Source organism: Anomaloglossus baeobatrachus, chromosome 2 (assembly GCF_048569485.1).
Source record: "Anomaloglossus baeobatrachus isolate aAnoBae1 chromosome 2, aAnoBae1.hap1, whole genome shotgun sequence".
NCBI classification, from domain to species: Eukaryota; Metazoa; Chordata; class Amphibia; order Anura; family Aromobatidae; genus Anomaloglossus; species Anomaloglossus baeobatrachus.
In genome coordinates this window covers 42,772,340-42,800,270 of record NC_134354.1, presented here as the reverse complement: position 1 = coordinate 42,800,270, position 27,931 = coordinate 42,772,340, and the positions used below count along the sequence as shown (strand labels likewise).

General features: G+C 46.3%; 1 protein-coding gene across 1 annotated transcript in view; it reads right to left on the bottom strand.

Annotated features, from left to right (window-relative positions):
* The window catches only part of LOC142286431 (trifunctional purine biosynthetic protein adenosine-3-like), a 56,676-nt gene that overhangs the window by 10,220 nt on the left and 18,525 nt on the right, over positions 1-27,931 (bottom strand). Inside the window, exons 9-16 of the mRNA XM_075333360.1 lie at positions 26,389-26,474; positions 25,163-25,301; positions 22,594-22,795; positions 21,953-22,029; positions 17,276-17,394; positions 16,552-16,750; positions 4,874-5,026; positions 3,479-3,682 (exon numbers count right to left, since the gene is read on the bottom strand). Coding sequence (XP_075189475.1) covers positions 3,479-3,682; positions 4,874-5,026; positions 16,552-16,750; positions 17,276-17,394; positions 21,953-22,029; positions 22,594-22,795; positions 25,163-25,301; positions 26,389-26,474 — 1,179 coding nt within the window. The remainder of the gene's footprint in view (positions 1-3,478; positions 3,683-4,873; positions 5,027-16,551; positions 16,751-17,275; positions 17,395-21,952; positions 22,030-22,593; positions 22,796-25,162; positions 25,302-26,388; positions 26,475-27,931) is intronic.

Sequence of the window (27,931 nt, the reverse complement as noted above, 5' to 3'; positions counted from 1 at the left end):
ATTAGTTCAGTTTTGGCCACATTGAGCTTTAGGAAGCGAGAGGAGAAGAAGGAGGATATAGCAGATAGACATTTCGGGATTTTGGACAGCAGAGATGTGGCATCTGGGCCAGAGAGGTAGATCTGGGTGTCGTCGGCATATAGGTGGTATTGGAAGCCATGGGACTTTATGAGTTGTCCCAGGCCAAATGTGTAGATAGAGAAAAGTAGGGGTCCTAGGACAGAGCCTTGAGGGACGCCAACAGAGAGATGGTGGGATGAAGAGGTTGTGTGGGAGTGGGAGACACTAAAAGTGCGATTTGAGAGGTATGAAAGTGTATCCAAGCTGGACACGTGGCATGAATTGGCTCTCTACGCCTTGGAAGTCCTGGCCTGCCCTGCCGCTAGCGTTTTGTCAGAGTGTGTTTTTAGTGCCGCAGGTGGAATCATTACAGATAAACGCACCCGCCTGTCAACTGTAAATGCTGACAGGCTGACTCTGATCAAGATGAACAAGGGTTGGATTTGGCCAGACTTCACCACACACACCAACAGCAAATTACAGCGGAATTTAAAGTTTGTAACAGGAATTTGCCATGTACCTCCACTCACCCATGGTAACACACTTCTGGACTTTGGCTAATCGCTGGACTGCTCCTCCTTCTCCTCATGCGCCATCATGGTGACCGTTACAATAGTTAAGCCGTTGTTTCAGGTATACCCCCAGTGGTAAATTTTTTCGCCCATTCTTTCTGAATGGGCATTACAACGACAGGAGACCCGCTCCTTTGCAATGGGAACAATGTTTTGAGGCCCTCATGCACATCTCTATCCAGGGACAATGTGGAGCCTCCCAATTTTTGGCTGCCCTGCCTAAGGGCTATACTACAATAGACCCACTTCCTTACAATGGGCACTTCATGTTTACAGGCCATCATGCACGTCTCTATCCAGGGACAATATGGAGCCTGACGCTGCCAACGACTGCCACACACATGCTGTTTTTAAATGCAAGCACGGACGCAATAAGAACCTAACTGGTTTTTAGGAGCGACAATTACTGAGAAGTCTGACACTATCAGACACTGCTGACTGACGTGTATTATACACTAGACTTGTGCGTTATATAATTGTTTGTGCAAAACGCGCACCTGTACGCTGCCACCGACAGACACACACGTGCTGTTTTTAAATGCAAGCACGGACGCAATAAGAACCTAACTGGTTTTTAGGAGCGACAATTACTGAGAAGTCTGACACTATCAGACACTGCTGACTGACGTGTATTATACACTAGACTTGTGCGTTATATAATAGTTTGTGCAAAACGCGCACCTGTACGCTGCCACCGACAGACACACACGTGCTGTTTTTAAATGCAAGCACGGACGCAATAAGAACCTAACTGGTTTTTAGGAGCGACAATTACTGAGAAGTCTGACACTATCAGACACTGCTGACTGACGTGTATTATACACTAGACTTGTGCGTTATATAATAGTTTGTGCAAAACGCGCACCTGTACGCTGCCACCGACAGGCACACACGTGCTGTTTTTAAATGCAAGCACGGACGCAATAAGAACCTAACTGGTTTTTAGGAGCGACAATTACTGAGGAGTCTGACACTATCAGACACTGCTGACTGACGTGTATTATACACTAGACTTGTGCGTTATATAATTGTTTGTGCAAAACGCGCACCTGTACGCTGCCACCGACAGACACACACGTGCTGTTTTTAAATGCAAGCACGGACGCAATAAGAACCTAACTGGTTTTTAGGAGCGACAATTACTGAGAAGTCTGACACTATCAGACACTGCTGACTGACGTGTATTATACACTAGACTTGTGCGTTATATAATAGTTTGTGCAAAACGCGCACCTGTACGCTGCCACCGACAGGCACACACGTGCTGTTTTTAAATACAAGCACGGACGCAATAAGAACCTAACTGGTTTTTAGGAGCGACAATTACTGAGAAGTCTGACACTATCTGGACTGTTTTACACTGTGTACACCAGCCCCAGATATGATGAAGGCTGGTATACGGTCACCACTAGGAATGGCTATATACCCTGCCTGCCTGCCTGCCTGCCTGTATACTGCTACAATAGTCCTGACAAGGACTCTTCTGGTCACTAGCCTGTATTCCGACCTGGCTATACCCTGAATGTATATAGCAACAATAGTCCTGAGAAGGACTCTGCTACTGTACTCCGACCTGGCTATACCCTGCCTGCCTGTATACAACTAGAATAGTCCTGAGAAGGACTTTTGGTCACACTGTTTGCAGCCCTGCAACTGAAAAAGCTATAAAGGGCCGCAAAGCTTTCCCTGAATCTTCGACACTCTCCCTGCACTGACTGTCTGGATAGCTGTGAGCAGAGCACAGCGCGCCGGCCGGTATAAAGGCTCGGTCACGCTGTGCAGGCCGGCCAATCACTGCAATTCCACAACTAACAGGGCTGTGGCATTGCAGTGGTCTGCCAGCCAATCCCTGCATGAGGGCTGGCTCTCAAAAGAGCCAACATGCAGAAATGAAGACCACGAGTACAGCACGAGTATCGCGAGATTACTCGGTCCCCGCCGAGCAGCCCGAGTACAGCGATACTCATGCGAGTACCGAGTAGTTACAAGCATGCTCGCTCATCACTAATAGTGAGTTGTTGCTAATACCAACATGCGATCTGTCTGTGGTACTTTTTTGTTTCAATTCCTTCCACCCTTTTGTATTGGTGCTCCCAAGTTGGTGTTTACGGCTGGGAGCAAGTGGGGGTCAGGGGGAGGCTATTTTTATTACTATTGGTAATCATCAGATTTAGGAGTTTTGAGAGTTTTGAGGGACCCACCCATATGTATATATATATATATATATATATATATATATATATATATATATATATATATATATATATATATATATATATATATATATATATATATATATATATATATATATATATATATATTATTAAGGAATGTTCTGGGATTGTGGGAGGAGTTGGGTTCAGAAAAGGGTGTATAGGGGTGGTGAGATCCCGAGCATTGACGATACCAAAGTCAAGAGATCCATATTCACATCCCTCAGACACTTCTTACCTATGTGCTTTGTACATCAGTGGTAGAATATTATCCATCTGCGGCCACCACTCCAGTCTCAGTAACTGCATGGCCTGGAGGGACAATGGGCAGGGAACCCCGATTTTGGAGATGAGTGAGGTTTCCAGAGGTGGGTCCTGCTATTTCCATATTACTATATTTTGTATTACTTATATTTTGTATTACTATATATACCATAAATGTCTACTGCAGGAATATCCGTTTAGAATACAAGATGCAGAACTGAAGCTTCTATATATTTTGAAGATGAAGAGAAGACCCAGATGAATGGAAAGGACAAAGAGAGTCCAATGGGTTAGAGGATAAAATGAAGATGGTAAACACAAGCTTGATTGAAGGAAACATAAAAATCATGAAAAATGCAGAAAGACTACCTGCACGATGGTGAAGTATTGATCCAATCATCCATGCCTCCTCGTCTTTCTGAATCTCAGCCAGGATCTTCTGGGCCACATTCTTATGAGCGATCAGTACCGCTCCTATACCACAGGTGAAGTTACAGACCAGATCCTGCTCCGAAAGTTCTCCTGCTTCGTACAACCAGGGGACAATGGCCGGGATCTTCCAACAGAGAGCGTCTGTGATCCACATGTAGAGAATGGGAACATAAGAAGGTTATTAATAGATGGCTCCCAACCTCAAGACAGAGATAGTAGACCATGGGAGACAGGAATGAGTCAATAATGATGATCTATTTGGGATTTTATCCTCCTTAAAATGTCTGTCTCGTTTGGGCAATGCCTTTTTCTTAGAAGGGTCCTTAAATGATCAGCTGATTACAGGTTTCCCCACTACTTAAATCTCCAGTGATCGGGGGATTCGAGTAGGCGGATAGGGGACTTGCATGTCTTTGATTCTCTTACAGCGCCACCGCAGGCGAACTTCGGCATTACATGATTCCAACTGAGATCAATGGTTGTTCTTCGTATGTATCAGGTGCGGACATATCACTGGTGCAGCCTGTGCAGATGAACAGGGACCCTAGAGGTAAGGAGGCCCATACCTTCCTCAAAATCAGGGTTGATTGCACATTATGATGAGATACTTGACTTTAAAGGGCCCATTTACTGTTCTTGCACAAAGTCTTTCATCTGTCTCTGTCCCCCAGTGCCATTTATAGACACTGAAGTACCTAGATATCCTACTAGGGCGCTTCTCCATAAATATTGGATGCAACAGAAATGTCTTAAAGTAATCAGGCCACAAAGCACTTACTAGTAGTTTGTTTTTAAGGTTTAAAGTAGATGGTATTTGTTCCATATTAGGGGAAAAAATATTTCCCAACTCCAAGTACTAGCTCCCTGAATCAACGTCCCATCACAGAATCTAGAGTCCATCACCCAAAATATTCTATTTAGCAAGAAAGGCATCCAGGCTCTCCTCAAACCTTTTTAGTGAATCAACCATTACAACATCATGTGGCAGAGAGTTTCATAATCTCACTGCTTTATCAGAAAAGAATCTGCATCTGTGATTATCATTAAACCTTCTTTCTTCTAGACATAGATGCCCTTTGTCAACGTCATAGGTGTAAAAAGATCATTATACAGATCTTTGTACTTTCCTCTTATATATTTGTACTTTGTAATAAAATCGTCCCCAAGCCTTTTGTTTTTCCAAAATGAACTTGTTCTCTGAGCCATATTTATTTCTTTAGCACCAGGTACAGGTTAGTGATGAGATGTAGTTGGCTTCAATGTTAACTAATAATAAGAAATGTTCCTAAAGGATATCCGTGTATATTTCTCATCAGCAGTGGCGCACCTTACCTATGATCACCGACATGTGCGCAGGTAAGTAGTGGACGATACTTCCCACCAGTCCACCATCCGTAATGGGAACACAGGCGCTGATGTCACCGGACTGGAGAGCACGGAGAATCGGTGGGGTAAACACCATGGTGGAGTCCATTATCATTTCCCCTATAGAAGAAATATAGATGGATTAAAGGAGATTTTGGGTGGGTTTCCTTGCCTTGATGTAAGATTCTCTAATGTGTGGCTGAAATGCCTGGCAGATCCCCCCCCAACTTTACACTTATACAAGGAGAATGCATGACACAGGATTGATAAAAACCTCCAAGAGAAATTCCATGTGTCTTGCCATTAGCTTAAGGGGGTGTTACACAAAGCGATATCGCTGGTGAAAGCACCCGTCCCCGTCGTTTGTGCGTCACGGGCAAATCGCTGCCCGTAGCGCACAAAATCGTTAGGAGCCGTCACATGTACTTACCTGCCTAGCAACGTCGCTGTTGCCGGCGAACCGCCTCCATTCTAAGGGGGCGGGTCGTGCGGCGTCACTAAGCGGGCGCCCAATAGAAGCGGAAGGGCGGAGATGAGCGGGAGGTAACATCCCGCCCACCTCCTTCCTTCCGCATTGCCGGCGGCCGCAGGTAAGCTGTAGTTCGTCGTTCCCGAGGTGTCACACGTAGTGATGTGTGCTGCCTCGGGAACGATGTACAACATACGCGCTCAACGGTCAACGATTTTTTGAAAAGGAACGACGTGTCAACGATGGACGATAAGGTGAGTATTTTCCATCGTTAACGGTCGCTCCTTGCTGTCACACGCAACGACGTCACTAACAATGTCGGATGTGCGTCACGGAATCCGTGACCCCAGCGATATATCGTTAGATCCATTGTTGCGTGTAACGGGGCCTTTACACTGCGTTCACACATGATGGACACACTGCGAATTTCCCATCCAGATTCATGAGCTGACAATATAACGCTTACTACAATGGGAGCAGAATGTGTGAAATCAGACTAAATCCCATCTCTGCGCAGTGGAAAAAATCAGGAGCTGTAATTGACCAGCGGCGTGGAGCATGTCACTATATGCTGATTTTCACCCTGATTTCACCCTTTCTGTTAGGCCCCCTTCACACGCAGGTGCCTCCGGTACGTGCTAGGTCCGTTTCCGCATGTACCGGAGACACGGGCACATGTATACCCATTAAAATAAATGGGTATATGTGCAAGCACGTGTTCAGCCATTGGCCCGTGCCTCCGTGTGGAGCAGACGTGTGCCCCATACGGAGGCATATTCGTTTATCTCCAGCAGCACGGGTGTCACGCAGCCCGCACCTGTACCACACGGATGTAGTGTGGATGCGGTCCCACGTGACACGCGCCGGAGAAAGACACGGGTCATTGTAAAAATAAAAAAAACACATACTCACCTCCACAGCCCTGCAGTCTCTGCTGTGGCTGTCACCTGCATCCAACCCCCAGTGAATTTGAACAACGCATCTTCTTCACTGGGGGCCGGAAGCAACGTCAGCGGGGCGGGGCCTGTGCCGGACACTGTCATTCAGCACCACAGACAGCTCCGGAAGAATCAGGTAATAAGGCAGGACTTTCCTTTCTCCGTGTGTTATTACATATAACACACGGAGAATACGCATGTGCCACAAACGCGGAACACAGGGAGCAAACCACCCCTTTAATACGTCCGTGAAAAACGGTTCATTTTTTTCACGTACGTGTGAAGGGGGCCTTACATAGAGTGAAATCTGGGACAAATTCACATCAAAATCTGCCACAAATCCTCGGCTGATAATTTGCATGTCTTAATATACTCTAATGATATCGGACCTGACTGCTGGGCCGGATCCAGGTTCATGCCAGTCTCAATGGTCGCATCTTTGCTGTGCAAATTTTTCTCCTCACATTCTCAGAGCTATAACTTTTTTATATTTTTGGTTGATAGTTTTATCAGGGCTGTATTTTTTGTTATTACCTTTTTTCGTTACATACGACCTACTGATCTCTTTTTATTCTATTTTTGTTGCCTGAAATGATCAAAATCAGTGATTCTGACATTTTGGGTTTTTTTTTTTGGAATATATTTATTTTTTTTAGATTTTATTTACATTATGGATAAAGGAGGGGATATGAACTGTTATATTTTTTTCATTATTCAATATTTATTTATTTTTTAATTTTTCATTAATGTTCTCAGGGGACTTGAATGAGCAATGACTTGATCAATTGTATAATACGCTGAAATATCATAATATTCCAGTGTATTGTAGAATTAACGATCTCTTATGGATCTCGCACACAGTCGGGGCTTCATAGGTGAACAAACATGACAGACGTCAATGTTGTGCAGTTAGGAGAGGAGGACAGGCATCGGAAGGCACACATTCACCCATTTCCATCCTCATATTCTGCTATCATGATTAAAAGCCTACACTGTACATGTAGTGCGCACATCTCTATATACATGGTGGAAGTCGTAAATGGAAACCTGGGCAGAGTGAATCCCCAGGCGCCATGGGCATCGGCACTTGCCCTGGTCTGCCGGATCGTGGTGCTGGCCCAGCATGGCTGGATTTTTATTTGTGGTACAGATTCCTTATTTAACCAGTTTGTGTTGACCGAGCCACCAACCATGGTGACTTGTTGTCCATAATGACATCTCCAGCCTTTATAGTTGGGGGCTCATCCTTATGTACAGGAATTACTAAGTTGGATGATCTAGTATGGGATGTTGTACACTAAAAATACCCTATTGTAGGTGAAGCCATTTTGCCACCACTGGTGACAATCAAAAGTGTCCCTGAATATCATTATATGACATCTACGGAGATGTACCCCAAACTGTGACCCCATCCCCCATGGGCAATACTGATGTGTATTGAAAGGAGTGAGCCTCCATGACGACTTTTAGAAGAGACAGGTCGCTGCCGCTATATGATCCTGGTGACCGTATTCCTATAACCAGATCACCGGCTCTCATGAGATCTGGACGTGGTAACCGATGATCCCTCTCTAATACACCCAGGGCAAATCCAGACACGTTGTAGCTGCCATCAGTATATAAGCTGGGAGGCCGGGTACATTCTTTTTCTGGGGGGAAAAAAAAGGAATAACAGGAAAGCAGTGAATATATATATAATCAGCCTGCAGCCATATTAGTGGCCAAGGTGAACAAAGGAATGATCAAGCTTCACGTTTCCATAAAAACACAGCTGTAATGAAAAACTAGGTCTAAGAGCCATGTGCTCGAAACACGACTGGTGTGCAGTTTAAAGAACCTTCGGATTTTTTCTGACTCAGAGATGGTATACTTTTGTGGCTTATCTTTATTACAAGAAAAATATTCTTTGTATTTTAAAAGAGTTTTTTAAGAAGGACTTGGGTATTCACGCTGAGCAGCAGCACTCAATGTCAAGCAGCAGCTGCTAAAGCAAACAAGATTTCAGGGTGTATAAAAAGAGAGATTAGATCCCAAGATCCCAACGTATTGTTACCCCTCTATAAATCACTTGTAAGGCCTCATCTGGAATATGGGATCCAGTTTTGGGCTCCACATTTTAAAAAGGACATTCACAAGTTAGAGTCAGTTCAAAGGCAGCAACTAAATTATTGCAAGGAATGGAGGCCGCCCATATGTGAGAGGTGGAAAAAGTTAGCTATGTTTAGCTTAGAAAAAAGACGTTACAGAGAAGATCTCATTTATATGTATAAATACACGTGTGGTCAATATAAAGGACGGCACATGACTTATTTCTTCCAAAGACAATACTAAGGACCAGGGGGCACTCACTGCGAGTGGAAGAAAAGCGATTCCGGCAGCTAAATGGAAAAAAGAGAATTTTGTTTACTTACCGTAAATTCTTTTTCTTATAGTTCCGACATGGGAGACCCAAACCATGGGTGTATAGCTTCTGCCTCCGGAGGACACACAAAGTACTACACTAAAAGTGTAGCTCCTCCCTCCGAGCATATACACTCCCCGGATGACAAATCCAACCAGTTTAGTGCCAAAGCTGAAGGAGGACATCCACCCATAAGTAGAGATAGAGTAAAACCCGGAATAACCGGAACTTCTGTCTACAACAACAGCCGGTGAAAACACACGGAACAAGAAAGCTGCCAACAGGCAACAGGGAGGGTGCTGGGTCTCCCATGTCGGAACTATAAGAAAAAGAATTTACGGTAAGTAAACAAAATTCTCTTTTTCTTCATCGTTCCTTATGGGAGACCCAAACCATGGGACGTCTCAAAGCAGTCCATGGGTGGGAAATAAACAGAAACTGAGAAGTAGGCGAAACCTAACTTCACAAATGGGCGACAGCCGTCCGAAGGATGCGTCTGCCCAAGCTCGCATCTGCTGAAGCATGAGCATGCACTTGGTAGTGCTTCGAAAGGGTGTGCAGACTAGACCAAGTGGCAGCCTGACAGACCTGCTGAGCCGTAGCCCAAGAGGCACCGACAGCTCTGGTCGAGTGCGCCTTAATCCCCGGCGGGGGAGGCATCTGAGAACATAGGTAGGCATCGGATATGGCCGACCTAATCCAATGAGCTAGGGTCGGTTTAGAAGCCGAGAGACCCTTGCGCTGACCTGTGGTCAGCACAAAAAGAGAGGTGCACCGCCTAAAAAAAAAACAGCGGTGCGTGACACATAGATCCGGAGCGTCCGCACCAAATCTAAAGCATGCAACGCTTTCTCAAAGCGATGCACAGGGGCCGAACAAAGGGAAGACAATGAAATGTCCTGGTTAAGGTGGAACGGAGACACCACCTTAGGGAGAAGGCCCGGAGTTGGATGGAGAACCACCTTGTCTTGGTGAAAAAAACCAAAAAGGGTGACTCCGAAGAGAGCACAGTCAAATAAGAGACTCTCCTGAGAGAAATTATGGCCACCAGAAAAACCACTTTCTGTGAAAGACTAAACAACGAAACCTCCCTAAGAGGCTCAAAGGGGGGTTTCTGTAAGGCCATGAGGACCAAAGAAAGGTCTCAGGGATCCAGAGACCGCCGGTAAGGCGGAATGATGTGAGATGCGCCCTGCATGAAGGTGCGCACCTGGGCCAGTCGGGCGATACGCCGCTGACAGAGCCGAGACCTGTCCCTTGAGGGAATGAGGGACAGACCTAGCTGCAGGCCGGACTGTAGAAAGGACAGGATGGTCGGCAAGGAAAAAACGGCCAAGGAGCATGGCCGGAAGAACGACACCAGGACAGGAAAATTCTCCAAGTCCTGAGGTAAAACCTGGCCGAGGAAGACTTCCGAGCCTGAGTCATAGTGAAGATGACCTCGGAAGGAATGCCTGAAGCCGTAAGGATTCAGGGCTCAAGAGCCACGCCGTCAATCTGAGAGCCGCAGAATTGTTGTGGAAAACGGACCCTCTGATAGAACGTCTGGCCGGTCCGGGAGATGCCACAGCACCTCTACGAACAGACGGAGCAGGTCTGGGAACCAAGCTCGCCTGGGCCTGGGGCGATGAGTACGACCCGACGGCCCTCCATTTTGATCTTGCGCAGGACTCTGGGCAAGAGAGCTAGAGGGGGAAAACACGTAGGCCAGACGGAACTGGGACCAATCTGGAACCAGCGCGTCCGCTGCCAAGGCCTGAGGATCGTGGGAGCGAGCCACGTAAACCGGGACCTTGTTGTTGTGCCGGGATGCCATTAGATCCACTCCCGGAGTGCCCCGCCTGCTAAATTGACCGGAACACTGCCGGATGCAGGGCTCACTCGCCGCTGTCCACGGTTTGACGGCTGAGATAATCTGCCTCACAGTTTTCTGCGCCTGGGATGTGGACTGCGGATATGGTGGACTTGGAGTCCTCCATCCACTGAAGGATATGTTGAACTTCCAACATTGCTAGGCGGCTGCGAGTCCTAGGACTACAGCCCTGATTTCCAGCACATTGATCGAGAGGGCTGATTCGGACGGAGTCCAAGTGCCCTGTGCTCGGTGGTGGAGAAACACTGCTCCCCAGCCGGATAGACTGGCATCCGTGGTGAGAATCACCCATGACGGGGCCAGAAAGGAGCGTCCCTGGTACAGAGAGAGGGGCCGAAGCCACCACTTAAAAAGATCTCCTGGTCTGTGGCGACAGAGCCACCAGCCTGTGCAAGGAAGAAGTCCCTTGTCCCAACAGCGGAAAATGTCCAGCTGCAGGGGACGCAGATGGAACTGGCAAGGGGAACCGCTTCTATTGACGCCACCATCTGACCCAGCACCTGCATGAGGTGCCTGATGGAATGACGGCGGAGCCTCAGCAGAGAGCGAACCGCCAGATGAAGAGACTGCTGTTTGACTAAGGGCAGCTTCACAAGTGCCAGCAGAGTCTCGAATTGCATCCCTAGGTACGTAAGTTCCTGGGTCGGGGACAGAGTGGACTTGCAAGCGTGGCGAGAGTGAGCGAGACACTCCGCTGACAGTCTGCACTGGATGAAGCCCTGACTAGAAGGGCGTCCAGGTAAGGAATCACTACCAACCCCTGGAGGAGCAGAACCGCAACTGGTGAATACACGAGGGGCCGTGGCTAACCCAAAGGGGAGAGCCACGAATTGGAAATGTTCCTCTCAGATTACAAAACGTAGCCAACGCTGGTGTGAAACTGCGAATGGCACATGCAGAGAGACATCTCTGATGTCGATGGATGCTAAGAAATCTCCTTGGGTCATTGACTGATCGCAGAGATTCCATGCAAAATTGCCGCACCTGAACATGCTTGTTGAGAAGCTTTAGATCCAGGTCGGAAAGCACCGTCCTTTTCGGGGACTAGGAAGAGATTTGAGTAGAAATCTCAGAACCGTTCCCAGTCGGGAACTGGTACAATTACTCCATTGGCCTGCAAGAATGCCACGGCCTGTGAGAAGGCGGCGGCCTTGGAGCAGGGGGGAGTTGTCAGAAAAAATCTGTTTGGCGGCTGAATAGAATTCTATTCTGTAGCCGTGGGAGATGGTAACCCACACCCACTGATCGAAGACGTGTTGAAACCACACGTCGCCCAAGAGGGAGAGCCTGCCACCGACCAAGGACATTACTGGCGCGGCCAGATAATCAAGAGGAGGCTGCCTTGGTGGCAGCAGCTCCTGCCGACTTAGGACGCGGCTTCATGCGCCAGTTGGTTTACGGACCTTGGCTGAGTTAGTGGACGAGGCCGAGGGCTTAGAGGACGACCAGTTAGAGGAAACGAAACCTCGACTGGTTCCTGCCCTGGAAGGTTTCCTGGGTTGTGGCATGGAAGTACTCTTCCTGCCAAAAACTTCCTTAATAATTTCATCCAGTTGTTCACCGAATAGACTGGTCCCAGCAAAAGGGAGTCCAGCAAGGAACTTCTTAAAAAGCATCTGCCTTCCACTCTCGAAGCCACAGGAGCCTGCGGATAGCGAGGGAAGTAGCCGAGGCCACCGCAGTGCGGTGACAGTCTCCAGCTATAGGATGAAAAGACTGAATCCTGGAAGTTAAGGCAACCAATTCGGGCATAAAGGCCCTGGTGAGGGAATGCATCTCCTCCCGAGAAGCAGAGATGGCTTTGAGAGCCCGCACTGCTACAAAAGATGGGGAGAACGAGGCCCCTGCCGCCTCATATATAGATTTGGCCAGAAGGACAACCTGTGGGATCCTCAGAGAGGTGCCGTCAGCCACTGATACAACTGTCCGGGCTGAAAGTCTAGACACCGGAGGGTCCACCCTTGGTGAATGAGCCCACTCCTTGACCACCACTGGTGGAAGGGGGAAACAGTCATCAGAACCACGCTCTGGGAAGCGTCTGTCAGGACAGGCTCTGGGCTTGGTCACAGTGGGCTGAAAACTGGAGTGGTTAAGGAACACACTCCTTGTTCTCTTAGGCAAGGTATACTGATGCTTTTCTGCCAAAGAGGGGTGCTCCCCTGATACAGGCGGATTGAGGTCCAGTACAAATATAATGGACGCAATCAAATCATTAGCATCTGCGTCACTTTCGGACAGATCAATGGGGTACATGGAGAGCGTCCGAACCCCCAGTAAAGGCATCCTCCTTGTCCTGCGAGTCGGCTCGTGAACCAGAGCCGCGGGGCGAGGAGGGAAAGGGGACCCTGCGTCTCCATTTTAGGAGGACGGGCTCCCAGATGAAGAATCCTCTGTGAGCTTTGCTGAGCGAGCCGTAGCAGCAGAAGCGCCCTGAGAAGGGGGCTGATGCATGCTCAGCAGTGTCCGGGACAGCTGTCCCCTGGAGAGAGGGATTCTACCCCGGAGCCGGAGCAGCCGGAGGGACCACTGGGGATAAGCCTCCAGGCTGAGGCACCACTATGTCAGAGCAGGCATCACAATGTGGTTATGTGCTCGGTACAGACAGTACGAGTCAACATGCGGTGCATAATAAAAAACAGCCTTGCAGCCCTGCACTGATATGAGACATGCTGCAGAAGTGGGGGCTCTGTCCAGAAAGACCCCCAGCAGAGTATATAAACAGAGTATATAAGCAGCAGCACAACCAGAGGTTGTGGCTTGCCAGACCGTTTAACATAACATCTCTGTGCCCTCCAGATTCCCCAGAAGTGGGGGCTTTTCGGAAAAAAACCCCCAGCAGAGTATATAAACAGAGTGTATAAGCAGCTGCACAACCGGAGGTTGTGGCTTGCCAGACTGTTTAACATAGGGGCATCTCTGTGCCCTCCAAATCCCCCAGAACTGGGGGCTCTGTCCCAGGCCCCCATTTGTCACAATGTGTTTGCAGACATTGATCTCTGTGCCCTAGAACGCTGAGAAAATGGCGTCCGCAGCGAGGAGAGGGGGCGGGGCCTACTCTGAGAGCAGGACGGAGGGCAAATGAGGCATACAGGGGAGGGAAGCTTTCCTCAGTGAGGAGTGTCCCTTCCCTGTGCTGAGCAGCCGGTGGGCGGAGCCACCCTGTCTCACTGCACTGACTGACATAGAATCGAAACTAGGCCTCAGGCGAAGCCGGGGCCTAGATTTAAACATGCGGCCAGCGTGCAGGCACCATCGGCGCGGTTCTCCAGTGAAAACTGGAGAACCGGCCGGAAATGTTAAAACATACATATAACACATTCTCCCCCACAAATAAAGTACAAGGGACCCCTAGAAAAACCACTTTCTGTGGTAATAACGTCTCAGTACTTAGCTTGAGACGCAGGTGCCAGGTCCCTGGGGGGTCATCGCTCCGTCCGGCAGGATCCTGAACAGGGCTGCGGATGGAAACCGGTCTCCTGCAAAGCAGTGAGAACCGTGATGGCTCCCACTTCAAGCCAGAGCCCCAAGGGATGGCGAAGGAGCGCGGCATGTGAAGGCTCCAGCCCTGAAATCAACCTTAACAGCACCGCCGACACAGTGGGGTGAGAAGGGACATGCCGGGAGTCCAGATTGGACCCGCTTTTCTTCCAAATCTTTGAAATCAAAAATCAAAAATCAGAGGATGCATGTGTGTGTGTGACCTCCTGAACACAAAGCATTGAACTGGTTGGATTTGTCATCCGGGGAGTGTATATGCTCGGAGGGAGGAGCTACACTTTTAGTGTAGTACTTTGTGTGTCCTCCGGAGGCAGAAGCTATACACCCATGGTTTGGGTCTCCCATAAGGAACGATGAAGAAAGGGTTCTTTACAGTTAGAGCAGTCAGACTGTGGAATGCCCTACCACAAGAGGTAGTAATGGCAGACACTATAACAGGTTTTAAAAAAGGGTTATAAGTGACTTAACAAAGTGGTTATAAGTGACTTAAGCGGGCTTTACACGCAGCGACATCGCTAGCGATGTCGCTGGTGAAAGCACCCGCCCCCGTCGGTTGTGTGTCACGGGCAAATCGCTGCCCGTGGCGCACAACATCGCTAACACCCGTCACACATACTTACCTTTCTAGCGACGTCGATGTGGCCGGCGAACCGCCTCCTTTCTAAGGGGGCGGTTCGTGCGGCGTCACAGCGGCATCACTAAGCGGCCGCCCACTAGAAGCGGAGGGGCGGAGATGAGCGGCCGTAACATCCCGCCCACCTCCTTCCTTCCTCATTGCCGGCAGCCGCAGATACGGTGTTGTTCCTCATTCCTGCAGTGTCACACATAGCGATGTGTGCCGCCGCTGGAACAACGAACAACCTGCGTCCTGCAACAGCAACGATATTTGGGATTATAACGACGTGTCAACGATCAATGATTAGGTGAGTAATTTTGATCGTTAACAGTCGTTCGTGCGTTTCACACGCAACGATGTCGCTAACGAGGCCGAATGTGCGTCACGAATTCCGTGACCTCCAACAACATCTCGTTAGCGATGTCGTTGCGTGTAAAGCCCCCTTTAAGGACAAAATGTAGAATTGGTGGAGGAAGGTTGAACTAGATGGACCTAGGTCTTTTTTCAACCTAAGTAACTATGTAACTATTAAAGCTGTGTTTTTATGGAAATGTGAAGCTGGATCATTCCTTTGTTCACCTGAGCCTCAAATGCTGAACAACAGTGGGATCTCGTGGTTCAACACCGCCAGAAGTGCAGACGTCTTGGGGTGAGCTGGATATTTGTTTTTTGCACTTATATTAGTGGCCAAGCATATTCCTCTCGTGTATCCATGATGGCAGCCCATAGCAACCAATTAGAGCTCAGCTTTTATTTGTTAAACTGTATAAAAGAAAGCTGAGCTCTGATTGGCTGCTATGGGCAACAAAGGCCTTATCAATACACAAATTAGTCCTCTTAAGAGCAGGACCCCATGTGTCCGGTGTCAAAGGGTTGACCCTTAGGACCTTAGGATATCTTATATCAAATCTTTGGGCTTGTTATCTCGTTCTCCTACTGGGGACTCTCCTACCCTCCTAATACATCCTGCCATATTTATACACTATACTCCTCCTTTCACTTAACCCTTTTTTTACCTAACTAGGTGCCAGGACAGCCGTCACTAAGCCACATTGCCACCTGGTGGCCATTTACCAAAATATACAATACCAATTAATACATATAATAACCCTTTCTGTGTGCCAGTCACTTCTGCAGGGGTGGCTTAGCCTTGACCCCCTCCCCCCCCTTACAGCTGCAGCAGTGAAGTTCTGTTGGATATCCTTTTATCTAGGTCCTTTTGTCTGTCCTCCTTCCCCTGTGTATTATAACAGTAGTGGTGAGGTCTAGCCTACTCACTGGCCTTGGCACAATATAGGGTGAGCGGAGGGACAGATAGGGACCAGGAAAGTGACGGGGATGAGGATGTTAGGGGAGCTCAGGGTTCAGACACCGGTTAATGATAGGAGGTGTCCCTACCCCCAACTCCATATCATCAGGGGCTTCCTCTCCCTTACCATCCCCGTTGTAACTTTGTGTTGCGCCATGCGCCGGACATTCCCTTGTGTGACAGATATTTTGTAATCGCCCCCAGTAATTCTGAGCTAAGTCTATGCACAAGGACTATAGGTGAGGGGTAGATGATTTCCTATACATCTCAGTCATTAGGAAAGGCTAAAGAAAAGGCACTATGTCACTATTATATGTAATAAGGCCTCGTTCACATGTTCCGTATTTGGTGAGTTTGTACCTCAGTATTTGTAGGCCGAAATTGGGAGTGGGTGATAAATGCAGAAGTGGTGCCCATGTTTCTATTATATTTTTCCTCTAATTATTACACTTCTGATATTGGTTTACAAATACGGAGCTAAAATACTGACCGAATACTGAATGTGTGAATGTGGCCTAAGCAGGTAAATTCTAGATCTTACCTAGTAATGTGGCCCCAGTTATTCTGCAGCCCTGTGCCAGTCCTTCCTCCAGAGCTTCAGTCACATCTGCTGGGAGCTGCCCACAAGCACAATGTGGCAGGAAAAACACAGTCTGAGCACCTTGTGCCAAAATGTCATTGATACAAGTGGTCACCAGGCTTTGGGCTGCTGTTCTGTGCAGATTACAAGCCCGGGCAACCTAGAATAATGCATAACAAAAGACAGTGTTATATTATACATCCATCTATAATTTCTTGTTATTTTCAAATCTTCTGCTTGATGTCAGTGAATGGATCCGTGGACAAACCCCTTAAAGGTGATGTCTCTGTTGCACAGCACAGCTTCTAGCTTCCCAGTTCCAGAAGAAATTTCACAGAGCAGATTACATGGGATAACAAACTCTTTTACTTCTGGAACATGAGATACAAATATGCAGTCATACAGCATTGCATCAGGAAGAGAAAAGTGAAACCAAGAATAAAAAACAAAAGACTTTTTACAGTACAGTGAGAACATCGCCATCTACTGTTAGATCAGCACAAAGTCCTCCTTCACACAAAGAAGTCCTTCAACTGTTGTATATACCGACAGTCTCATTATTTTTATTGTATCATTGTATCTGAAATGGAAAGTGAAATAAAGTGTCCAAAAATCCTTTGCAAATATAAATCCACACATCTCATGGTATTAGAATGATAAATGTTTCTGTAACTCATCATCTCACCTCTATTTTGTCTCCAATGCTTGTGGATGAGCAGACAAACACCGGATCCTTGTACTGAGCTGTGTTTATATCAAAGTATCTGACTTTTCTTCTAAAAGATTGATGAACATTTCCCATCTCTACAATAAGAAATTGGTAAGAAAGCCGAGAAGATGAGAGTAGTGACATCACCAATGTCTAATAATACAATATATGATATTGATAAAGCTCCTCCGGGGAGGAGACAGTGACTGCACTGCCCCCTGGCAAGTAACCAAATCCCCAGATAACCCAACAATACCCTCTACACGGCTGGAGAACAGAGGTTACTGTCCCCACCCCCCTTCCCATCGCACTTTCAACTGTATCTCCCGCTGTCTCTGCGCTCTGAAGTGTCAGCTATGAGGTGCGGTGACTTCACTACTGCGCGCCCTCTCTGCTGAGATGTGCAGGGCAGTGAGTATGCTGGTGGCCAATGGCTATAATATTATATGGGGAACTATGGGGGGTGCAGTATACACTTTGAAGGACTAACTATAGGGCTGTGTTATAATATATGGGGATGCATTATAATATATGCAGCACTATGGGGCTGCATTATGCTATTTGGAGGACTATGGGGGGTGCATTAAAATATATGGAGAACTATGGGTTTGCTTTATAATATATGGAGGACTATAGGGTGCATTATACTATATGGAGGACAATGGGGTTCACATTATACTATATGGAAGACTATGGGAGGGTGCATTATAATATATGGAGGACTATCGTCAGTGCATTATAATAAATGAAGGACAATGGGGGTACAATATAATATATGGAGGACTATGGGATGCATTATAATATATGGAGGACTATGGGGTGTACATTATGCCATATGGAGAACTAAGGAAGTGCATAATATTTTTTGAAGGATTATGGAGTGTATTATACTATATGGAGGGCTATGGGGCTGCATAATATTATATGGAGGACTAAATGGGGAACATTATACTATATGTAAGGCTATGTGTGGGCCTATATACTATTTAGAGGGCTATGTGGGAGCCTTTAATACTTTATGGAGGGCTATTTGAGGGCCATTATAGTGTGTGCAAGAAATTATATAGTGCGAAGGTTTGTGTGGGGGCCTTTACACTGTTTGGAGGGCTAGCGAGGGCCATTATACAGTGTGAAGAGGTGTGGGGGCCATTATATTTATGTAATCCCATTAAACTGCATGGAGGGCTGTGTGGGGGTCACAGTTGGAAATTATACTGTGTTGGGGTCACCATAGTTTGCCGGGGTAGTTGAGGGGGTACAGTAGGATCATCATACTGTGTGTATGGAGGGTACTGTGGAGGAATTCACTGTAAGAGTATCATATAGTGTTTAAGGGGCATTTTTTGGCATCATATTTTTGGATGCATAAAGGGGGAAACAAAAGGATTCAATAGGAGGAAAATTATGCTGTAAGGGCTATAAAATTGTGAGATATATTCTAATGCGACCCAGACAAATAATAACACTGGTCAACAACAAAATTGCATTAACCAACAAATTTGGTTAGTAATATACCAAATCATATGTATTTTTGCCTCCAGATTCCAAATTTACCGTCAGAAGTGGTGTATCATGTAAGATTTCTAGATATTGCGGATATGGCAGATTTTTGAAATGTATTTTGTGTACTCGCTTTGTCACCGCAATCCCTCTTTTGTTTGAAAGGATTGAATCACTGACTAACCATGTGATAGTATAAATTTTGGTGTAATATCCAGTGTAAAAAGCTATAAGAAGTCACCAGAGGGCAGGCGTCCTATATGATTGATATTGCGTAATGTGATTTAGCTTCCGTGGTATTGCTTAATGAAATGGTATTGCGCAATGATATGTAAAGCTTGGGAATGAGTGAAATGTCTGAACGGTATATAAATGTGCAATCATAGAGCTCTGGTGTATTTCTTAGCGTTGGTGAGACCCTTTTAAAATTCTTGTCTTCTTTAATTACAGTGAAATAGCAAAATGGCAAGTGCTCAACTTCATCGTTGTTGCGTAAACCATCCTGATAACCTCGGCTTTGTGTGTGGAAAGTTTCCAACAAAAGCAAACAAAAACAAAATTGTAAAATATTGAATGGATCATGAATGGCAGATTTGCTGTGATTTAAAGGTTGTTGCTCTGCTTTTAGGTTTACAGGGTGGTTTAACTAAATTCTGCTGCTTTTTGTGTCTTTGGGACAGCCGAGATACCAAAAACCACTACACAGTCAATTAATGGCCTGTGAGGAAATTTTACAACAAATATATACTGGTTGATCCAAGCAAAATAATTCTGCCGCCTCTACATATAAAGCTGGGGTTGATCAAGAACTATATAATAGCTCTCGATAAAGAGGGTCAAGATTTTAATCATTTGGTTGTTATGTTTGCAAAATTGAGTGCAGCTAAGTTAAAGGAGGGTATATTCATTGGACCTCAAATCAGGAAATTGCTAAATGATGAAACGTTTGAGTCAAAACTCAAAAAGCATGAGTCATCTGCTTGGTTCTCCTTCAATGCAATTGTTGATGGCTTCTTGGGTAACAAGAAAGATGATGACTATGTTTCCATAGTCAATGAGTTATTGCAAAACTACTCCACGGCCCCCCGAAGAAAACATCGAAACGTGCGCGTCGGGGCACGTTTTTCTTGGGTATTCCAACCACCATGGGTGAGTAATCACTGCTCTATAGGGAGGCTTTTCATAAGCTTTGTTATCTTCCGTTTAACATATTATGTGGGAGTTCCTTTCTGGAAGTCCCCATTTAGCTGAGTTTGTTTGTACCTCAGCAGGAACAAAAGGAATATACTATTGATATATAGAAGCTGTGATTTGAACCCGTATGTGGGACAAGTATGATTCTCCATTATGGTCTCACATTCTGATAATCTATCTGCATTTGCATTACTTTTAGAAATCATAGAATAAGTGTTCTATGATGACTTTTTAACATCCGTTCATCCAATTGCCATGTGTGTTGTGATGGCCCTTTGTGATTTGACTTCAGGAACACCCTGTAAAGGCCTGATCTTTGTAAATTGATTGTTTGATAAACCTGTATGTTACTTCTTGCTCTAATACTATTGAATAAATATTTTATATCTTTGCAAGGAGATGTAACTGATTGTTTCTTAACGATTATTGGTCTCTAAATAACCAGGACTACGTTTTCCCTCAGTCCTCTTATTGTAAATTAAGTTAAAGGAAGGTATATTCATTGGACCTCAAATCAGGAAATTGCTAAAAGATGAAACATTTGAGTCAAAACTCAAGAAGCATGAGTCATCTGCTTGGTCCTCCTTCAATGCAATTCTTGATGGCTTCTTGGGGAACAAGAAAGATGATGACTATGTTTCCATAGTCAATGAGTTATTGCAAAACTACAAAGAAATGGGCTGTAGAATGTCATTGAAAATTCATTTTTTACATTCGCACTTAAGGCTGCTTTACACGGTACGACCGATTGTGCAATTTCACAATCGATCGTACCCGCCCCCGTCCTTTTTGCGTCACGGGCAAATCGCTGCCCGTGTCGCACAAAGTCAGTAACCCCCATCACACGTACTTACCTCTCGTGCGACCACGCTGTGGGCGGCGAAAGTCCACTTCCTGGAGTGGGAGGGACGTTCGGCGTCACAGCGACGTCACACGGCCGCCGGCCAATGGAAGCGGAGGGGCGGAGATGAGCGGGACGTAAACATCCCGCCCACCTCCTTCCTTCACATAGCCGGCAGCGGCCGCGTGACGCAGGTGAGCTGCTGTTCATCATTCCCGGGGTGTCACACGGAGCGGCGTGTGCTACCCCGGAAACGATGAACAACTAAATTAAACGATATTATGGAACCTAGCGAGCAGTACACGACTCACGATTTGTGAGCGATACTGCGTCGCTAGGAGGTGTCACACAGGCCGGCATCGCCAGCGATGCCGGATGTACGTCACAAAAACCGTGACCCCGATGATCTATCGCACAATAGATTGTCTGGTGTAAAGCAGCCTTTAGACTTTTTTCCAGAAAATTTGGGTTCTGTTAGTGAAGAACAAGGTGAGCGTTTTCACCAGGACATTCCTACCATGGAGAAAAGCTACCAAGGACGCTGAAACCCTGCAATGATGGGCGACTAATGCTGGCTGTTGTGTAGGGAGACAGATGAGACTACATACAAAAGGAAAACCACATCAGCCCATTTTGCCCAAACAACATGACATTAGAATTTGGATTTTGATAGCAATTAAGATGAAAGTGTATAATTTAAGTGCTATTGCTATTAATAAGACTTTGAGTCATCATTACCACTTTATGACATTGATAGTGTAGCTTTTAAGTAGGCCTAATAGTTTCTTATCGTCTTTCTTAAAACGCTGTCTCTATTAAATGTGACGTGATATAAAGAATCCGACTTTTCCACTGAAATCAGCACCCCAAAATTAGTTAAAACCACCTATTTTCAAACCAGATACAGTATAAAAAAAATCTTTTTTGTTGTCATATATTTATTTATATACTTTTTTTCATGGGAAAGCACAATTAGAACTTCTGCTATGGGTCTCCATGATTTCTATGTTCGCCCCTGCTGTGGACTGTTGCTACAAAAGTTCTGACTTAGTTTTTTCTTTTACCTTCTTGTTAGCAAACCGGGATACATGTGACATTTCACATCCCAGAAGTCGTACCTGTTGGCCCCGACTGTGCAGCATCTGAAGTTGGGTTCTTCTTTGCATTGGAGTCATCAGCGCAATGTAATTTATGTCTATTTTCAGGCATAAAAAAAAGAAACAAAAAAAAAATATATATATATATACATATATATATATACAGTATATATACTGAACAGATACTGTATATTCATCCCTTTAAAAGTACCTAGACCCTAGAAATGAGTGTGTAAAATGAAGATATCGTTTCTCTCACTGTTTCTTGCTGGAGTATTTTCTGCATGATCTTGTAGACATCCTACAGAAGACTCTCGCTGACCAGTTCTATGTCTGGCTGATGGCTACATGAAGTTCCACCCTCAATCTGGGGAGGAGCTTATACATATTTTATCCTATTACAAATAGGATATGGGGGGAGGTTCCTGCTGCAGTTGGACATAGAGCAGTGAAAAAGAGGAAGGTCACATCACTGAGCTCCAGAGCTTTCCTCATATATTTTACAGTGTTAACTGTTAGATGGAGATCAAAGAAATGAAGGAGATTAAGGGAAGAATTTTCATGAAGACCAGCCCCCAGTTTTCAATCCAATCCTGGGAACTTGTCTCATAGAGATCTCACTATATTAATGAAAGCCAGTACAACCAGGAAACCCTCCGCACCTCTCTTTCCTCTTCTGAGGAGCAGATGGATCATTTTTCTTGTAGGCCATTCCTGGAAATCCCACAATTTTGTTGCACTTGGTGCCTACAATGGGAGCAGCGGCTGTTGCTCCAGTGGACACAGTTTCACCACGTGCCATCTTGTCATTTCCACCGCCCTCATCTGGATCTGACTGTTTGGTTTTCGCAACGTCAACGGGACCTAAAAATAAAAGGTTTTGTTATTTTTTTTTTTTTTACACAGTAAATTTATCTATGCTTCTCGGAATGCTGATGACCCTCGGTCTCTGGCAAATACTGATCATGGTCCTCTTATCAACCCCCATAGTTATAGGGAAATTCTTGTCATAGATACTTGGTAATATCTGTCTTTCTGCAGCTGCAAGATGTAGCTGGGATTATGGAAACAGCTGAGTGCTTTATTGTTTCCTTATCTCCCATAGAAGTGAATGGGAGTTATAGACAACGCGCAGCATAGTAACAGGTTTGACAACTTGACTTATCATTATTTCTGACAGTTTACCGAAAAATCACAAAGACAATTCTGCCGCCCCCGTGTCAGCAGCCGGGCTGCACTGATCCGGATCCGCGGTGGCTCGAGGGGCGTCCGGACCTGTGGATCGTGCGGCCACTCAAATGAAGGGGGGTATTTACAGGGGAATTGTATTTAGAGTTCGTGATGCCACCCGTGGTGTGTGGTAATATGGAGTACCACCGCTGCAGTTGGGAGTACCCGGGGATGATGGAATGGGGCAGCCAGGTGTTAGAACCCTCCACGGGTAGGGGGGATGCCCCGGGACTCAGTGATGGTGATTGGGGAGTGCCATTGGGTGCGAAGGGGGTCACTTTTGTACTCACTCAGTACATAAAGCTGAAACTGACAACTGGGTAAACCAAAGTTAAGGACACTGCTGCCACTGAGGGGAGCTAGTTTGAGTCCCGTCCCCAATGGTGTTTCCTGATGATCTGTGACCTTCCTCCTGGCACTTAGTTCTCTTCTTAGTTGGCCCTGGTAGCCTAAAACTAGTCGGGTCCTGCTCCCCAGTGTGGCTAACTGTGGGAGCTTGCTCTCAGGGTTTCACGCTTGGGATTTTCTGGACCGTTTTAATGGAAAGTCCTGTCCCCCTCGTTGCGCTAGTACCCTGATTTTGGAGCGGGTGGAAAACGGATCTTGAAGCCTCCGTTCTCATTGGGTCAATTGTCAGGTTGCCTGAAGCTACTCCCTGACCTAGGGTCCACGTACCCAGTCATGCCCTGGTCCAAGCCCGGTGATGGTACAAGGCCGCCGGCTGTCCTCCTCTACAGTTCCGTGCCCCTTGTCACGATCCCCTGCGACCAGGGCTCCAGCTCCTACTAGGCCCAGACCACCGTCTGCCACCTAGTTACTTCCAAGGAGAAAAACACAGGTATGTATATACTAAGTACCCTGTTTATTAAGCACTTGCAATTTATTTATTTATAGTCAGGGTATTTTTTCTACAATTTTCTCCTTGGTTTTTTTCTAGTCTTTAGGCTGCAATTCACATGCTTGTAATGTTGCATGTTTATTGAACATTTGTCACAGCTCAGTTTTTTGGTTTTTTTGTCTGTTATCTTGCTTTAATGCAAGTTGGGGGTGCAGCCCTCCTGATACTGAGGCTGAACAATTACCTGCTTCTCACTTTTTGCTGTGTATTTAATCTGGGACCCAGCTAACCACTTTACCATCCATATTGAAGTTTTGACATGGCACTAGTCAGGTACAGAATATGTTTTTAACTTTAGTAGGTTAGGGACTGTCTCAGATGGGTACACCGTGACGAGGTGAGACAGCTTCTTACCTTTTTGCAAAAATGTATATACTAAGTACCCTGTTTATTAAGCACTTGCAATTTATTTATTTATAGTCAGGGTATTTTTTCTACAATTTTCTCCTTGGTTTTTTTCTAGTCTTTAGGCTGCAATTCACATGCTTGTAATGTTGCATGTTTATTGAACATTTGTCACAGCTCAGTTTTTTGGTTTTTTTTTACTTCCAAGGAGCCAGACTCCTGACCTCCTCTCTCCTTCACTTCCTACACTTCACTGACCTACTCCTGACCTCCCCTTACCAACCCCCAAGTGGGCGACCCTATTCCACTCAAGCCGTCCACTGGTGTGTCTGGTGGGTGTGGTGCAAAGTGTACCTAGGACTTTAATTGACTGATGTAGGCAACACCATGTAGTTGGGGACCCATAACCAAGGAGGAGGTGGATATTGCACAGAAGGGCAGATTGTACAATACCCTGTGACGACCTGATTGTCCAGGGCGTCACACAATATTTTTGGAAAACCATAATACATCATTATGATTACTTGATATATTTCTACAGCCTATAATTCCGATATGAAGACATCATTTGCAATCACTATAAACTGTAATATGATGATTAGTCAAAATAATTTGTATAATTTTCTCCAGGTTCAAAAAAATCACGGATGCCTTAATTTTTTTTTACAAACAGGTCAAAAAAGTGCCCTAATTTTACGGACTGTCCAGGTTATTTCTAGACGGTTGTCAACCCTGCACAATAATGAGCCTTTACTTACTCCACATCTCCCTCATCGTTGTGGCGGTGTTACCCACACATTTCTCTAGAGACCACGTCACTACATAAGAAGACAGTCTTTCTTCAATGGCCGCCTGGATGACTTCATAAAGATCAGGCTTCAGCAGAGGAGCAATCACCTGAAGGGAGGAGGCAATAATATGGGTATTTCAGCTTCACCAATTCCGAGAGAGGGCGCATTCATAAAAAGTCACACTACAAGAGTTCTCCATCTGTCATTTGAGCAAGGCATGGACGTATGTGGATCGGACACTCCCTATAGTTGTGCAATTATCTATAAAATGTTATCTAAGCCACAGATAGGCTACATGAGATGCTGATTGTCACAATGTGCCTAAAGTTGGAGATGACATGTCATGTGCCTGGCTATCCTCCTGACCAGCTCTAATCTGTTACCCCCCTCTCAGGGAACAAAGCAGCAGGAGTATGATGGCAACACAGATTAAGACTGACAGGGAAAAACAAAAAGTCAGACACACTGCAAACTCACAGGAATAAACCGTAAGAGACTAAGGAGAAAAGCAAGAGCAGAAGGGAAGCAACAAAAAGACAAGTGTTAACATCACAACGGTTCACAGCAATAATGCACAACAACCACCAGTAAAACTGGATCACAACTCCTCACCAGACCAGTATAGGTAAACCTTAGCTTGCATTAATGAAATAGTCCAGTCAGCATATATAGGTAGGGAGCAAACATGACTATCTTTCCACATCATATAGTCAAAGAGACTATCAAGCAGCGCAGCAGAGATTAACTCTTGCTAGCTTGCCTAAGTCTGTGGGTGGACGCCCTTGTCTCCTTGCGCTGATCAAAGACCTGATGCCATCATGACATTTGACGATACCTGCAAAAATCCCCTTGTGACACTGATCATGCTGGGAAGACATATTTCTAGATTCTTTCTGAAGCATACTATCTTTCTAGCCTGATATGACAGAGAACAAATAAATGCATTTTATTGGAAAAATTGATTCATCTTCTTATGTGTAGGGGAGAGCATCAGGGGTCAGTGTAATGCACAGGGATAACATAGATTATTGGTTTTGATGAGAGTGTCCCTTTAAGGTCACAGTAACATTTTTGTACTTTTTAGACTTCCTCCTGATCAAAATGGCCTCCCCTCTGAATACAGAAGAAAACAGAACTTTGTAGGGGGCATACAGAGAGTATGACTCTCCAGTCCTAACACAGGTATAACTTACCTGGGTCTTTAGGTCTTGAAAGCTACATATAAATCCAAGAACAATCGGACCTTTTCCCGTCATCATGATTTTGGCTCCAAATAGTCCTGGTGATATAACGGACAATGGCATCAACAATTCTCCTGAGTACAGTGTATGTGATGATGAGGAGCAGATGCAGCGGTGAACCACAGACGGGCAGAATACCTTTAGAATATCTCTCACTAAGTCCTCACTAAGTGTCCTCCCGGCATTTCCTTCAGGTCAAGAGTTTGGTGGCCTAATGTCCATATTAATCGAAGGCCAGGAATGCAACCGGCAGTAAGGACAACTCAGTGGTGACTTCAATAGGTTTTTATTAGGAGGGAACAGTGAGATGGAGGAGGGGGAAAATGGGTGAGCAACAGGCAATGCAGGTAAAAAAAAACTCAAATAGCAGTTGGCACGTTTCACAGTTACACCTGACTGATCAAGTACATGCAACTACTGAAGGTTATTATGAACAAATTCCCCTTACAATAACCCAACCCCAGTCCTTTTGTCAGGGGAGCGTGAGTGTTGCCTTACAAAGGGTCACCATATGCAATTAAACAGTAAAATGTAAAGTTTCATAAATCTATCTATCTGTCTTGGTTCCCTAAACGTGGTGCAGTTGTGTGGTACTGCACTACACGAACAGTTGACAATAATAATTAGCTATTCTCACTCTGAGTACCATACATCTGTCGCAGGCGGGGAGGACGCTGCTGCGCTGCGCTCGCTAACGCTCGGGTCCGGCGCTGCTGCGACGGCTGCTCGGTGGCTCGAGCGGTGGGCCAGATCCGGGGACTCGAGCGGCGCTCCTCGCCCGTGAGTGAAAGGGGGTAGTTTGGTTTGGGAATTTGGTCCATGACGCCACCCACGGTTTGTGGTGAGGTTGGGCACCACCGCTGCTGGTGACGGGGATCCCGGGAGCGATGGTAGGGAGCAGCTGGGATGATGTTTTCCCCCTCCGTGGGTAGGGGTTGGTGGTCCCGGGGCCCGGTGAGGTCACGGGGAGGCAGGGTTGGCAAGGTGCAGGGTCGCCTGGACTGCGCAGCGCGGTGCCGGATGGCACGGTTGTACTCACTCAGCCACAAATGTACGCAAAGTCTCTGGTAAACCAAACGGCTGGATGGACGGGTCCCGCAGCCGGCTGCTGTGGCTTCTCCCGGACTGTTGGTGGTGGCTGCCTTTCCCTGCACCTTTTTGTATGTTCGGTCCCGATGGATTCCCACCGGTAACCCACTCCCCAGCGTGTATATGTGCCAGAGGAGCCCTTTTGCCCACAGGCTCTGGCCCTTGGAACTCTAGCTGTGGCGGTAGCTGTATTTCCTTTTGCTGGTCGGACGGTTGCCTTCAATCGGGTCTTGGCTGTTAGGAAACCCCTGGGGTTCTGGTCACTGCCGGATTTGACCTCTAATGGCGACTCCAAGCCTGGTCGGGGTCCGCAGGCCCTGCCTGTGTGTGCTGGCTTCACTTCGCTCCCCGGTTCGGTACCGGCGGGCCACCGCCCGTCCCCGGTCGTACGGTTCTGCGTTGATCT